The sequence below is a fragment of the Triticum dicoccoides genome, chromosome 6A (assembly GCF_002162155.2).
Source record: "Triticum dicoccoides isolate Atlit2015 ecotype Zavitan chromosome 6A, WEW_v2.0, whole genome shotgun sequence".
Classification (NCBI taxonomy): Eukaryota; Viridiplantae; Streptophyta; class Magnoliopsida; order Poales; family Poaceae; genus Triticum; species Triticum dicoccoides.
This window is the reverse complement of record NC_041390.1, coordinates 583,442,016-583,458,964: the sequence shown is the minus strand read 5'-3', so window position 1 is coordinate 583,458,964 and position 16,949 is coordinate 583,442,016. Positions and strand designations below refer to the sequence as shown.

Here is a 16,949-nt window from a genome sequence, read left to right as displayed (position 1 = left end):
CTCGGTGCCCGGAGGCTTGGTCGACTGGATTATGCGTGAGAGTTACAAGGGGTGCGATCCCTTGTACCAGAGGAGGGAGTGTCTTATATAGAGTGCGCCGGACCACTCTAACCCTCAGTTACACAGGGTTCGATATACATTAAGACAGGGCGTTATTGGTAACGCTAGCTATAAAGAGCTATAAATGACCTTTAAGACTATGAGTGAATGCCTGACCGTTGCCATCCTGAGTGGCTTTAGACCTTCCATTCTCCGAGTGGTTCTTCGTGTGGTAGAGTGATTCCTTGGTCGAATGGAATTGGGGTACCGATTGAGGTAGCCGGTCGAGTGGATTGCATTCCAAGGTGGTTTCAGTATGCATATTCTATTGTACTTTGAATGTCTATGACTCTAGGGCAGTGTCCTTGGGTAGGGCGTCTAGGTCAAGCCTATGACCCTACCCTAGGTACATGTCATTGTCAGCCACCCGAAAACCAGTACACCCGGGCCCTACATACACGGCGTAGCACTTCTTCACCATCGATGATCTATGTACCTGCATCATCACATGAGTCGATAATATGCAACATCTATAATTGAGCAATAGAAAGATACAGAGTTAGCAAAAATAGATGCAACATATTATAATCATAAATAACAAAGTTCATCATACCCAAATTGTCCTAACTAGAGTGATCTTCGCTAGTTGAGGAGGACAGATTAATTACGTCACAAAGTTTCGTCGTGCATAACTCAAAGTTTTGTCATAGAGAAAGTAGTGACTAAACAGACACATTGTCATATATCATCATCCACTCAAACATGTCGTGCCATCCATCCAAATCAGGGAGGAAGTCCCTGAGCGAAGTGAAAGGCTTCAGATCGAGACGCTGAGCGGCTACGCGTGTTCGGACGTCTTCCCGCGACATTTGCCCTTCTTCGTAGAACATCCCTATTTTTTCGAGGACGTCCTTCATGATGATTTGGGCAAGTTCACGCTGGATGTGATAGAACTCAGCTCGGAGTCAATGATCCGAGATATTTTCTAGTTTCTTTGCCCATTGCAGAATATGGGCATCGCGGATCTAGGTGACATGCAAAGGTTCTGGCAATCCATTTGTACTCCAGCATGTGGTGGAGGACATAGAATCCATCACTGAGAGTACCTCTTGGTTGCTGGATGCAGCAGAAGTCGGCCATATGGCCGAAGCAGGGTGCGCGGTTCCTTGTCTTCTTGAGCGTGGTCTCTCCACCCCGTTGCCCGTAGCTTAAGATAGCACTGTCGAGAACATACTTGATGTGGGTGTAATCCTTTTTCTTCATGTTCTTCAACGAGTCCAAGTAAAGAGCGTGGGAGAATCAGTGGTAAAGGATGATGAGGACGGCGTGCCCGTCCCTGCCCAAAATAAGCACACATCAAATTAGCCTCCACGCGTGCAAATGAATGATTGAAATCGAAGGAAGGATATCCGCGGATGACTTACATGGGATGATAAGGCAGGAGAATCGTCTCCTTGTCCTTATTGCCGACCATGAAATCGGCGATGTAGTTCTTGCGTATTCACGGTGCTCTTGGCAGACTATCAAGAAGCCCTCGTGCATAAAGTATGGGTCAGCAACACAGATATAAGGTATTTGCTCAATCCTGATGATGTAGTTTATGTACAAGGCAAAAAGGCGGACAAACGTAAAATCCAGCTTTATCAAGTGAAACATGTCGAAGATGTAATTGAATCGAAGGAAGAACTTTTCCGCAGGGAATGTGTCGATGTACAACCTTTGTCGCGACACGTTAACCATGTAGAGCGGGTATCCTGGATTTTTCGAAGCGACAAGGCTTTTCTCTCTCCGGAGCACATCATCATAAAGTCTCCTTAGATCACCGTCTATGGTCTCTACCGCGGCCTTAGGTAGGATCAGATCACCGGGATATGGTATTTCGCCGCACCTTTGAAAGGTATACGGTCTTCAACCCGAGGCTGCGGAGGCGGCTGGCTCATAGAAGCAGCTTTGCCGCCATTTCGGCCTTTCTTTGGTCTCTTCCTATGCTTCTGTGCTACCGGAAGTGAGCCTATCATACGTTCATCCCCCAGCAATTCAGGCACCAACTCATCACACTGAAACCCTGAGTCATACTACTGAGCCATCAATCCTCATCGTCATAGGAGCCGGGATTGAGATACTGTAGAGGGTCATCATCGTCGTCCATGTCATCATGCATTGCTTCTTCGACGGCGGCGACGGCGTCTCTATAAATATCTATTCGAAACCATGCTTGTGGTGCCACATGCGCGTGACCCTAGAGACTTCACACCTATGCATCCACAACCGAGCCTCTCTAACCAAGTATTCGCACCGATGCCTCTCCTACCAAACTCTCGTGCCTGTAGGAACTTCACACCTTTTGTACATTAAGAGGGTTGATACCCGTGCCTCCAGAAGCCACACAAACGTGCCTGTAGTGACTTCACCTCCGTACTTGTACGGACTTCACTTCCGTGCCTTCATTTACTCAATCCACGTGCCTCACATGAAACCCACGGTGACTCTACGTGCTCCGCACACGTGATCGCCCATGCAACTTTGGTGCTCCACACACGTTCCTCTTAGTGCAGCCGTATGCTGCCGGAGGCCACCAACATATACATGTGCCTCCGGCCTATAGAGGCTTCACTCACGTGACTCTGGTGCCCACACACCCGAGCCTCATGTAACACGCACTGTGACTCTACAAGCTATTCACGCGTGATCGCCCGTACCTCTTTGCTTCTACACAGACGTTCCTGTCTCTAAAACCCATGTCAGAGGAAACATAGAAAAAACAAAGGCATAGATGTGCCTCTAATCTATGTATAACTATGCCTTCAATTAACTAACATCCGTCCAAAAAAACATCTAAAAAAGAGATGCACTGCCATGCCTCTTCTACAAACAAAGTGCAAAAATGAATAGTTAGGTTCATATCGTTTCATATATCTAAATAACATTACACTATAGTATAGATTGTTAAACAAAATCTATTATGTTCAAAGCCTATAACTAACACCACTGCTGCAGAAGATTGAAGATAACAACAAGCCTTCCATCACGCTCTTTGAGAGTTATGAGCACCAAGTTGTTTACTTCAATAGACAATGCCTGGAGAAAATCACTGAATCCTTCCTTTTTGAACACCATTCTATTACCCAAGCCAATGAAGTAGGAGCAAGAAGTGCTCACATATATATCATCATCACGAGATTCCAAAGTAATTTCAAGAGTTAAAACGCCAGTCCTGGGAAATGTCACAAACTCCTTCAAACTACTCACGACAATACTAGGAATAACCTGACAAAAACATCAAACTATTAGAAATAGAAAAAAAATAAAAAACTATAAATAGAAGAAACAATATAAATAAATAAACATAAGCAAAGAAAAACAGTGGAAAATAAATCTGACCATATGATGACCATTAACATTCATGGAATTAATCATGTGAACAAAAAGACAACAGAGTATGTACTCGTCATCAAAGAGTTGATGTGTCATGAAATACATCTACTGATAATTGAGATCAACACCACGGCTGTAAAAACAACTACCAACAAGTTGCTTCTCGGAATCACTCAACCCATCAAAAGCTACAAAGTAAAATTGCACATGTTCAAGGGAACAGAAAAATCATGTGAAATTAAACAAGCTAAAAACTTCCTTAAAAATAAACCTTACCAACATACGGTAAAGGGGACAACGCATCTCCATGACCAAGACGATAAAAATCAACACCAATCCACGTTGCATAATGCTCAAGCCTAACGGTCATTATATCACGAGGACGAACACCATAATCATTGGCCAATCATTCCCAGGAAGGACCATGGAATTTGCTGCTCACCCGACCATGAATAAACAGAACACCATACAAATAACCCTCATTGCAGTGAAGACCAAGATCAGTATCTTTGTCACCCCTCCTTATGGCTAAAGCCCTACACTCCTTGATGTAACGAGCAAGATGAGCTTTAACACTGCGCGAAACATACTGCACAACGAATCAAAACAAGGATCATAATCAAAATCAAAACAACATGAGCAGCACCAAACGAAATAAGTGTGTGTGCCAAAAATTAAACAATTATAAAATGATATTCTTACAACACGCCTTGAACAACGTCGATCCAGAACCACACTGAACCCATCTACAAAAGAATCAATAGAAGAACACGGATCACCTGGCATACGGCAAAAAGGACAAACCATACCTGCAAAGAACATAATGATTATCAAGAACTAATTCCATAAACCGAGTTAAAACTTGACATCTGATAGTGTTGGAAGCCCCCACCCGTAACTACCCCATAAATCTCCATATCCCGGAAATATAATGGAAACAAAAGGGGAAACAAAAAGGAAACAAGGAACCCACGAATGCAACCGGTAGGAAATGACGATCGTGCGAACGAGGAAGCGCCGTCCACGGTAAAGAAGGACCGCCGTAAGCAGGTGACAAGCGCGGCGGGCGCAATGGGCGACAACGGCAACGAAAGAACAGTCCGCGGCGACGGTTCGACCACACCAGAGAGAAACATATCTCAAAACAAATCAAAAGTGTATTACAAAACACTAAAAGTACAAGGACTAAAGTGAAAAAAGGAAAAACCAGAAAGGAAAGCCGAAAACCGAAAATCACGGGAGTGCCCGTCAGTGTGACAAGTGTCGCATGCGGAGCGCCCCGGAAAAGTCTCACGAGCGCCCTGCGTGTGACACTTGTCCCACGCGGAGCGCTCCCCGACTAATCGTTGCGGGGAGCGCTCCTCAACTAGTGATTTCGACGTCAGCCAAACCCACCAAAATCCTCCTTCTTTAGTGTCGGGCCTCACAACTATATGGGCTTTCGTAGTTCGGATAGGAAATTCGAGGATGTGTCTCCTCTTCTTTTTGGCAAACATTTCAATAAGCCGGATAACATAGCGATGGGTAAGCCGTGGTATCTGTACGACACATGCCCTTTGTGGGCCATCCCACCGCTTCCGCCTCCAGCCTTATATCTTCTCACACGATCTCTCTCCTCCACTCATTCTCCTTGTCTTTTTCCTCCCGCAACTCTCTTCTATTGCACGAGAGGGGAGAGGGCATCTTTGGCGACGCCGAAGCACCAGCCGCCGTTGCTGCAAACCGGGGAGCGGCGACGATGACCACCGCCCGCTGCATCTGTTGCTGCGAGGGAGAGGAGGGACGCCACCACGAGTTGTGTGCTTCCTTGCCATGGGCGACCACCATTGTTGCTCACCAGGAAGGGGCGACGCTGGCCACCAGCACAATACTACCACTGATGTTGCAACGCAGCATGAAGACCGGAGACGGGCGTCGCTCACCGCCGGTGCTGCCATGCAGCACACAAAGGGGAGGTTGGGCTTCTCGTGCGCCGGTGTTGCAAGGGGTTATATATAATGGGATGCAATGGAGCTCCGCTGGGGCTGTAATGAAGCGCCGTCGGCGCTGCAATGGAGCTTCATCGGGGTGTCGCTGGTGCTGCATCGAAGCTATTGTCGTGTCATCGGGGCTGCAATGGAGCTTCGCCGGTGCTGCACGCCGGATGGGGTGCGACGTCGTCAGGTCACCGTTGTGGCGATGCAGAGGCTGTCGGTAATGCAATAAAGCCCTCGTCGCCGGGCACCGGTGCTGCAATGAAGCCAGTCGTCGCCGGCCATGAGGTGGTTCTCCTATTCTCCAGCACCGTTGGTGCGTCGACTCCATCCCCGATGCTGCTCGCCGGCGACAAAGCTATGATGTGTGACCCATGAATGGAAGCAATGACAAAGGAGGAATCAAGCGGCTGTAATCCATCCTAATTCAGCAAATTGGACGGCTGGCTAGGCGGCTTAAAGTTGGATAAAATCAGCCGCGTGATCTGTAGCAGCCGCCCTGCTTTCTTCAACTCAATTCTCGACGATGGCTTGGCCGACTCGACTCATGAGACTCTACCCATAAAAAATGGAGTGACCCATGAGATCAGTTCGTAATCTTACTCGAGAATATACAAATCAAAATCAAACCCCAGCTTCGTGCGTGATTGTTGATTGGGCAAACGATGGAATCATGTAGTTCGTGAGACGACGACGCAGCCGGACTACCGGCCAGTTGGTAGGGGCGGACCCAGGACAAAAATGACCCGGTGTCCCATGTCTATCGCATATGTGTGGATATCGAGTAATATTATACATAATAGTAACACACTTAACAATAAAATAAATATAGAAATAGAATAATAGCGGATGGTAATGCAAATTAAAGATTTTCACTTAAAATATAAGTAGTTGATCATAAAAATGAAATAATAGCAGGGCATCAAAGTGTCCAATTTATATTAGAAAAACTATGACGGATGGCAACATTAGAGCTTTGATTGCTAACAAACAATAGAAACAAAACCACAATGTAACATATTAAGTACTATATTATAATAAGCAACTAGGTTTTTTTTTGCAAATGAATAAGCAACTAAGTTAAGAAAAATACCTTTTCAAAATTGTTTTTATACGTTCTTTCATGGCCTCCAAGCGATCAATTACTTGATCACTGGTAACCTTCCTCCTTTCACTTCCTTACACATACAAATAAGGTTGTACTTCAAGGCCTCGTCACTAAGACGATTGCGCAGATATGTGTTTGCAGTTCTCATAGTTGAAGAAGATCTCTTAACTGTTGGAGTGGGAACCGACAATACTAATTCTAGCTACAAAAGTCCAAAAATCCAACCACTTTTTGAGAGAGCTCATAAATATTACTTAGACTAGAAAAGCGACCATCTGCTTGGACATCGAGAATGTAAAGACGAAGGTGATGTCTAAGGTCCCTCAGTTCCCCATGATGAAAACATTTTGGATAAACATCAAACGATTTAAACTGAAATCACGAAATGAATCTTTTGGGTTTAAAGCGGACGAGCAAATAGCACTTCAGAATTTTTCTGGTTTATGTATTCCATTTTTTAAACGGCTTTCCATAAACTGAGCTTCTCCAATAATTTGAGTATTTATGTATGATGTTAATTCAGAAATTAAAATAATTCACACAAAGAAGAAAAGAACTTTAAAGCATAATACTTGCGCTGCTAGGTTATATAACTAGACTTAATACATTGTGCTTGTGTGTGTTGGCTTTTGATCGTTGCTAGATCAAATCCACCCAGGAACACCACGTACGTGTAAGCTAGCCGAACAAGCAGCTAAGCACGCAGCTTAATCGATTGTTGGCTGGCTATAGCAATACGTGATCGATAGCGTTTGGCGGACGTAGCGACTCATCTCAACGGAATCCGGCGTATACTTGCGATCGTAAAGTAGGACAGAAGAAAAACTGAACGATGTATTTTTGATTGCCGCAGGGGCGTGTCGCTCCTGGACTTTTTCCCTTTATTGCTTCGATCTTTTCGTTATAAGATTACAGGGGGCTGCTACATGTATATATAGCAGGCTAGACTAGCTCGTTACATGACCGACACGGCTAGGAATCCTAATTCTACTTGGACTACTAATCCCAATCGGACACAAGGTGTGCTTATGTCTAACATTCACCCCCCTAAGCACAACTTTCTTGTTATCACCTGGATCCCAAACACGACTGTTGCTATTCATAAGCATTGCTTTTGCCGTTTCTTGTAGCACTTCAGGGATCATCATTCTTGTCGTCGGCTCGTCCATAGCTTGCTGCCAACGCTCCTTCTTGATCACGTCTTCAACCTTCACCTCTTCTTCGGTGCTTGATAGACTGTCTTTAGAATCATCGAGGAAACATCCTTTGAATCCGAGCAAGACCAAACTTCGGTCTAACTTTGCGTTCCAAGCTCTTGACGCTTGCTTTAGCCCGTAAAATGCCTTCTTGAGTTTGTAAACTTTCCCTTCTTCTCCTTTCTTCTCGTAGCGGAGGGGTTGTTCCACGTACACTTCTTCTTTGAGGTCGCCGTTGAGGAAAGCGGATTTCACATCCATATGATGAACCTTCCAATCCTTTTGTGCTGCCAAAGCTAGGAGCACTCTCACCGTCTCGATTCGAGCAACCGGTGCAAACACCTCCTCATAGTCAACTCCTTGACGTTGTATGTAGCCCTTTGCAACGAGTCTTGCCTTGTACTTCAAAATGGCATCCTTCGTGTCCTTCTTCAACTTGTAAACCCACTTCACACCTATGGCCTTTTGGTTCGGAGGTCGGGTTACCAAAGTCCACGTGCCATTGCTCTCGATCGCCTTCATCTCCTCATCCATGGCGTGCATCCAACTTGAACTTTTGCTCGCCTCTACGAAGTTCGCCGGCTCCTCAACTCCGAGTAAACACAAATCGGAGTACTCGAGCGTAACTGGCTTTGCGTACTTGTAGACTTTCTTGAGGGTCTTGTAGCGACGAGGCCCGGAAGAATCCGTTGTGGCTTGCGAAGGGGGCGACACAAATTGTGTCGGCGTCGATGCACTTGAGGAAAACGGTTGAGTCTCGGGCGTGGTAGATGCCGGGTCGTTGGCATCCGCGTCGTCGGCATAGTCATCGTGATCGTGACTATCATCTTGATTGTCATCATCACTATGCGCCTCGTTGTCGATGTCGTTGCTGAGATCTCTACCCGTGTCTTGCGCGTCGTTGTTGCTATCACCTTGCGACCCATGCGCGTCGTCGTTGGTGTCGGCACCATGGTGATCACTGCCGTTGCGGTCACCTTGGTTGGGTGTCTTGCCAACCACCTGGACGTCTTCCCTTGCATCATCATCAGTTGGAAATTCAACTGTGAATATGTTACTGTTTGGAGCATCGTCGGCTGCTGCGCTCCAATTCCACGCTTGGTTTTCTTCAAACACGACGTCGCGTGAAATCCGTAGACACTTGGTTCGTGGATCGTAGAAGCGGTATGCCTTGGTGCCGGAACTCCTCTCGTATCCGATGAACACCATCTTGGTGCTGCGATCGGCAAGCTTTGAGAGATGCGGCTCCGCCGTCTTCACATGCGCCACGCACCCAAATGTCCGTAGATGAGACACATTCGGCTTCCGTCCGTAAATTTCTTCATACGGAGTCTTGCCGATCAATGCCTTCGTTGGAGCCCGGTTGAGAAGATAGACCGCTGTCGAGACAGCTTCTCCCCAAAAAGTCCCCGGCAAGTTCTTGCTCTTGAGTAAACTTCTCGCCATGTCAACGACAGTTCGATTGCGCCTTTCAACAACCCCGTTCTGCTGCGGCGTATAAGGTGCCGTGAGGAACCTCTTTATGCCAATCTTCTCGCAGTAGTCGTTGAACTCGTTCGACGTAAACTCTCCGCCGCGATCTGTCCGTAGAGCGCGAACCTTCAGCTTGTGTTCCATCTCCGTTGCAGCCTTCAGCTTCTTGAACGCTTCAAACGCCTCATCTTTAGATCGTAGGAGAATGACCCACATATATCTCGAGTAGTCATCTACCACAAGGAAGAAGTACTTCTTTCCTACATGAGTTGCTGGGGTGATAGGGCCACATAGATCACCATGGAGCAGCTCGAGTGCATCACTTGCATGATAGGTAGACTGAGCAGGGAATGGCCTGCGGTGCTGTTTTCCAACCAAGCACCCATCACATACTCGATCAACATGGTCGATAAACGGCATCCCAGATACCATCTCCATCTTCGACATCTTCTTTAAGGCGTAGAAGTTGACGTGTCCAAATCTAGCATGCCATAACCACGAATCATCATCACTCTTGGCGAGCCAACACTCCGGATGAGATTGATCAAGGTTGAGGATATAGAGCTTGTTCCGTGTGCGATTAACACGGGCTAGCACGTTTCGGAGGTTGTCGAAGATCGTCATCACTCCGTTCTCAATATCCACCTTGCATCCATTCTCGTCAAGTTTCCCGACAGAGATGATGTTGTTGCGAAACCGTGGGATGTAGTACACTCCGGTGAGTATGCGATGTTCTCCTGTGAGACCCTCGAAGAGGACAGAACCTTGCCCGCAAATCTCCACATTTGAACCATCACCAAACTTGACCGAGCCTTGAACATCATATTCCAGCTCGAGGAACTTCTCCTTGCACCCCTCATGTGGTTACTGGCACCTGTGTCTAGATACCACGACACGTTCTGGCTCCCGTATAACTTTGGTATTACCTTTTTCTCATGAAGTAGCACCTTCCGGTTTGGTTTCACAACCGCTGTTTGGACGAGATCACAAACTTCGGCCATTAGAAGACCTGGACGTTCGTCTTCCTGCTTTGCCAAATTTGCCTTGATCTCCCGCTTGTTAGGCTCCGGACAATCCTTCGCAAAGTGACCCATCTCGTTGCAGTTATAGCACTTGACCTCGGACATATCCAAGTTCCGTGGCTTCCGCTCTTTAGATCGGTCCGCCTTACCACGACCTTGTGGCTTGCCTTTTCCTTTGCCTTTTCCGGTTTGTCCGCCGCGCTTTGCGTTGCTTGAGCCTTCGCCAACGTTGCGCCTTTCTTTGCTACTTGGGGACTCCCAATCTGCGCGTGAGTACATGAGTTGGTCACTACCTCCTCCATTGCCTTTTCGACAACCACGAGTATTCTCTTCCCATGTCCGCAAGCGTCCGATCGCCTCCGTTATGGTCATGTCGTCGATGTCGTAAAGCTGCTCGAGCGTGCCGATGATGTACGTGAATTTGTCAGTCACCGAACTGAAAAACTTCTCCACAATTTCGGTCTCCTCGAGCTTTGCACCAAGCGCGCGGATCTCTCTCACCAAAGTAGTCAGAAGCATGGCATAGTCGTTCACCGATTCAGTTTCCTCCATCTGCAACTTGTGAAATTGGCGCTTCAGCACTTGTGCCCGAGCCTTCGTGACGCGATCTTCTCCAATCCTCATCTCTTTGAGTGCGTTCCACGCCTCTCTTGCTGTCTCGAACTCCGCCAATGTCATTAGCACGGAATCTGGCACAGACTGGGCTATGGCAGCCATGGCACCTTCGTCGCACTCCTCGTCGACGTCGTCGTCCGTGATGGCCTGCCACACTCGTAGGGTTCGGAGAATGATCTTCATCTTCACTGCCCACACGCCGTAGTTGGCGTCCGTGAGCATCGGGTACTGGATGGGGATGTTGCGATGCGCTAGTACGTTGGCGCCGCCCTTTCCGTCACCACTAGTCGCTGACTTGCCGCCCTTTTTCACCTTGTTGCCGGACTTGTTTCCCTTGGAACCGCCGTTGCCGGACTTGACCGACTCAGCGTCGTTGTCTATCATCGTAGATCGTCGAGGCTCTAGATACCAATTGTTGGCTTTTGATCGTTGCTAGATCAAATCCACCCAGGAACACCACGTACGTGTAAGCTAGCCGAACAAGCAGCTAAGCACGCAGCTTAATCGATTGTTGGCTGGCTATAGCAATACGTGATCGATAGCGTTTGGCGGACGTAGCGACTCCTCTCGACGGAATCCGGCGTATACTTGCGATCGTAAAGTAGGACAGAGGAAAAACTGAACGATGTATTTTTGATTGCCGCAGGGGCGTGTCGCTCCTGGACTTTTTCCCTTTATTGCTTCGATCTTTTCGTTATAAGATTACAGGGGGCTGCTACATGTATATATAGCAGGCTAGACTAGCTCGTTACATGACCGACACGGCTAGGAATCCTAATTCTACTTGGACTACTAATCCCAATCGGACACAAGGTGTGCTTATGTCTAACAGTGTGTCCAGCCCACGCTCAAGAGTATTATAATCTTTTCTCCAATCTCCACACAGTAGTGCAGATAATCCAGTACCAAATACAGCTAAGTTCTCTAGCCCTATCCTGCTATCCAGTAGCCCTAGACGCTAGTGCCCTAAGGTTATAAAAGCAATTAAGAATTAACTTTTGGATATACTTCTTCTGTTTCAAAATAGATGACTCAATTTCATACTAACTTTAGTATAAAGTTGGGTCATCTATTTTGAAACGGATGGAGTATATAATAGATCACATAGCATTCGGGATTTGGGGGTCTAGTGCAGTACCAATTTTGTTCTCCGGCGACTTGGCAGATTTGGCTTCGCCGTCGCTGGCGACCTCGAACTGACGAAACAAGCGAAGAGGCGGAGGCGGACATAGATCAGATCGATAGTTTTTTTCTTAGGCAAATCAGATCGATATAGATGTGGCGTGTCATGCTCTGCCCGTTCTATCGCCAACCTGCTCCTTCGCGGCCGGCGACTCGCATCGTGAGAGTGGGCTCTATCCGTGCGTCACGCGCTGGCTGTGCTCCTTGCTACGCCGCTTGCCCGAGATGCATGTTGGGCTGCGTGCAGCACTACCGGTGTCCCTTGCTATTTTTTACCGGTGTCCCTCTCTATTGGGCTCTATCTTTATAAGGTAAGCGGATTTCTTATCCGCTGTCCTGTGCTATCTGCTGGGCCAACGTGGGCCCGCCCCTGCCAGTTGGTCGGCTCGACGACCGCGCGAGAGGCCCAGGCCCGGCCCATAGGCCGGGCAGACGGGGCACCCGCCCTGGGCCCCCGGAAGGCAGGGGCCCCAGCCCTAGAGTATTCCTTCGTACGTGTAAGAAGCCCAAGAAATATATCGAGAAAGGAGAGGGCCGATTCAGCCGTGGGGCAAAACCCATCGTCAATCTTTCTCCTTGACCCCTCCACTTCGCAAGGTCCTGACTCCCATAACAGCGCCGCCGCTCCCATGCCTTACCGATTCCAAGGTCGCCGTCGGCCATTAATGAAGATTCAAGGCAAAAATCCGTTCCCAAATCGGCTCTCCTTCCTTTCTCAGTGTTCTTCTCGTTCCCCATCAACTAGATGTTGGAGATGTGGAGACGGTAGGTGTTCTTCTTTTCTTCCTTTCCATAATCCCTTTCCTCAATTAAATCGCTCTGCCCTCCTGCTCTGACGAATCCGCATCTACCTGCATAGGTGCTCTTCGGATATTAACTGGATCTAAGTGTGAGAGAGTCCGCGGAAGTCAGGAGATTAGAAGAACTGCAGAATGGGGGGAATTATTCAGTTCTTGGTGTGGTCTTCTCGTTCGTGCTGACTACGGCAACCTGCGGATCTGGCAACCTACATCCACATCAATACATATTTAGCCGTGTTTTTTCCTGTATTAATTATTTTGTGCTAACTGTTCCTGTTTACTGTCATGTCGTCTAGAAGGTCTGGTAAAAAGACCACCGAGTGTCGATGAACATCAATGATGCACTGTTAATATTTTTGATCCGCCAAATTACGACAATCTGAATGATAAGGCTAGGTTTTTTTAGTTGAGATAGTAATTCTAGACATAATGATATTGTGGTCCCTCCAGATAGTAATTCTAGACATTTTTCACAAACTTATAATTCCAGAAAGTTGAGTAAGCTTTTCAAATCCACAACAACAAAGTTGGAAGAATTGAGTTATTATCTGCGTAAATTTCTTGGGAGTGAAGAACACGTATATGTGCTAACTTCTTATCCGATGGTAGCAGAATTTTTTTAAGTAGCAACCAGTTTGGATAAGGTTATATGTTTTGCAGAACAAAATAAGGTCTCCCTTGTTCAAATTAAGGAAAGCGAGTTAATGTGGAACTACATTGTTTCATTACTATCATGGTGTAGTTCACCTTATCAATAAATAAATTGTACTCTCAATTTAAAAGTCCAAAGATCATCGTCTACGCTATGCACAAGATATTTACTTTGCTTTTCAAATAGAAAATGTTTTAAGCTTTCTAGTCAAAAAGGGCCCCTTGTTGATGTCTTGCCCCAGGGCCTCCTAAATCTGTGGTCCGGCCCTGGAGAGGCCGGCCGGGCATATTCTCATTTTCGTTATCTGTCATGTCATCTGACGAGTGACGAGCCAGCACAAGCAACTTGTGCAAACATAATGTGGTACTAGTAGTACATTCTAGGCTGCAGTGCCGTCGTCGTCTTCTTCCATATTCAATCCGGTTCTTCTCGCGTCTCAAGCCGCCAGCAGTGGTTCAAACTTCACGACGTGACGTGAGCTCCTCCATTAGACTTTCATTCTGCCACTTCGAAGTTTTTTTTTTGCCCCTTCCATTATACAGTGTCAAAAAAGACGAGAGTCCCCTGGTTAATTTATGAAAAACTGGGCGGCGAAAAAGTTGTAGTCGCAAAAGAAGAAGAAGAAGAAGAAGAAGAAGAAGAAGAACAGGAGGAGGAGGAGGAGGAGGAGGAGAGTTGTAGTATAGTCTGGTTTTCCATGGATTTGTTCTTGAAGAATTGCAGACTGCTGTCTCCACGGGAGAGAAAAGAAAATACTAGTAGTCGTTGCTATATCTGGCATCATAGTGCATCATAGGCATGCAGCAACGGTTGCTCGATAATTAGACCAAGTTAATGACTAACCTTTCTTTCTTGTGAAGAAAAGATCAAGTAATTAATAAGAACTTTGATTCATACAGTATGTGCAGTGTACGGTACGCGTACAACGAATTCGATCTGGAGAAGATAATATAGTTGGACAACACTCGAAGGAAAACAAGTTTGATTCTTTCTTTCCTCGTTTAGTTTATCAATCATCATCTGCTGTCCTCTGATTTGGAAATTAAGTAGCAGTAGTAACATGCTAGCTAATTTAAACAACAGAATTTATACGTACGTACACGTACAGATCAAGGAGGGGGCACGTCGCTTGATCCCAAGCAGCTGAGGCAAACACAAGCGTAACCATGGACGGCGTGCTCGATCTCCCGCTCCATCAGATCCTCGGCCGGGGGGCCGGCATCAGTAGCGGTTGCCGACGGTGACGGCGGGCGCGAAGGCGGTGCCGAAGGAGCAGTCGGCGCCGGCGTAGTTGGATTGCATCATGCTAATGGCGGCCGCGCCCTCGAGGAGGTCCTCGAGCGCCCGGGCGTAGAAGGCGCGCAGCCGGCGCAGCGCCCGCCGGTAGGCCGCGGCCACCCAGCGCATCCGCAGCCGCCGGACGGCCCCGAAGAAGCCCCCGCGGCCGCCGCCCAGCCGCGCCACCGCCATCTTCTTCCTCCTGTTCTTCGTCCCGCGCTCCCCCTGCGCCGCCGCCCCGGGCAGCAGCAGCGGCGGCCCCGCCGCCAGCGCCCGGCGCCGCGGCATCCTGAACCGCACGGCTCCGCCCCGCCGCTGCAGGTCTCCTCCCATCCCTCTCTCCCTCTCGCTTGCTTTGGTTTTGCTTGCTTGCCTTGGGAAGGAAGGAGGTTAAGACTAGAGCGGGCGAGCTGCCGCGCCTTTGCTTCCGAATGGCAAAAGAGAGGAGATGTGTTTGCTAGCCAACTTAAGCCCGTGATTCGCGCTGAGGCAGCGGGGTACCACTCGTACTTGTTTTATAGGAGTATTATCATCAGCTGATGATGATAATGTTAAGCAGTAAGCACGCATCACATCTCCATTGTTTAAGCACGTAGGAGCACCAGCAAGCGAGTAGGAGAGTAAGATACAGGAGGCAAGACGAAGGAGAGGTTACGGGAAAGTGGGACGGCGATGGGTCTTGGAAACGGTGACGTGCTCCACACCCACGCACATGTTTTTTTTGGGAAATGGAGGTTAAACCCCCGACCTCTGCATCAATCGATAGCCATACACCCACGCAGATGTAGATGGGGATTAGGGTGCCTGCATGGTCTCCATGGATAGCATAGCTAGCTGCCAACGTGCTTAAGCAAGTGGGATCGATCGATCCCTAATGAGTTAGGAGATCAACCAAGGGCATCTCCAACCACTACTCCCACGCACGCATCTCGTCCTCTCGTAAATTAAGCCCTTTTTTCTCCGGTATAATGCATAGCACGACTAGCTCGTTTAAGCCTGGCAGGCAAGACGGGCCGTGAGAGGTTGTACTTGTACAGTGCTAGTAACGGAGACGATGTGAGTATGTCGATCAATCAGTCAAACGCAGAGGAGTCCAGATGCTTCGGTCAATTTAAGCAGCCAGCCCGCGCTGCGTGCGTGCGGAAGAGGGAACTGTATGCCAAGAGGAATATTATAGCCGTCCACAGTCCGATCGCGACCCTCTTGCTTTGTGTGCTACTCCTACTGGACAGAAACTCCATGCACGGAATCGCACGGGCGCTCATCAATTCCAGCCACTCCCAGCTGAGCTGACACCGACGCGCACGAAAAAAATGCAGAATGTGATCAGTATAATTTGTGTGAACAGCTGCAAGATGTGCGCAGATCCTTCACCGGCCGTTCCGTTGTCGCCACACGCCACACACACACGCACGCACGCACAGCCGGGCGCTACCGGCCGGAGGGATTGAGCCGACCTGAATGGGACCGCGCACGGTCACGGACTCCACTTGGAGGGATGGTATTCTCTTCACCTCTCATGTCCAAACGAGCCCGACCGAGAGGGAACCCGATAGCCCCCCAGTGTGTGCGATACAGCCATAATAATCTTCTTAGTTTGCCACCCATGTAATTTACGGTGGCCGGCCACCTGGAGGCAGAGTAATTCACCGGCCGTGCTCATGTTGTGAGCAGATAACTTGGAGCTAACTTGAGAAGCACGGGGAGATACGTAGGAGTACTGCTTACTTAATCTTTATGGATGTGTGTGCCTGCGTGCGTGAGAGCTTACCTCAGCCTAGAGTAAGCAGTAGTATTATAATGTGCAGCATCAGAAAGGAACACATGGTATGTAGACTGTTGGCGTACAGATCCTTGTGCTGCTTCATTTGTACATTATTATACCATCTTAAAGAACTCAGCGGTGTGCAATTGTTCGTGGAACAAAAATCGTGATGTGATACCATGAGATTTCGAGAGGATTTGGTTTGAATTCCCAAATTATCCGTGTGAGGTCAACGAGGGCAAATGGTACTACTGGACGAAGGTGCCATTTCGCACAAATAAACCAGCGAGGCAAGCACTCAGGATGGCCGGCCCGTTTAATTAGTTTTCACTGTAAAGTTTTTGCTAGATTTTCTATTGGTTTTAGGAGCCATTCCGCATTTAAAAAGTAATTCAGAAATTTCAAAAAATCTTTGTGCTTTTAAAAATGTTCCAATTCTTTTAAGGATTGCTTCTTTTATAATTTTTTGAC

The 16,949-nt window shown here is 47.8% G+C and overlaps 1 protein-coding gene across 1 annotated transcript; it reads right to left on the bottom strand.

Annotated features, from left to right (window-relative positions):
• Nucleotides 1-14,345: 14,345 nt before the first annotated feature.
• On the bottom strand, nt 14,346-15,393 carry LOC119318140. Its single transcript, XM_037592659.1, has one exon. The coding sequence runs from the start codon at nt 15,044-15,046 to the stop codon at nt 14,657-14,659; it is 390 nt and encodes a 129-aa protein (XP_037448556.1). The 5' UTR covers nt 15,047-15,393; the 3' UTR covers nt 14,346-14,656.
• Between the last annotated feature and the right edge of the window lie 1,556 nt (nt 15,394-16,949).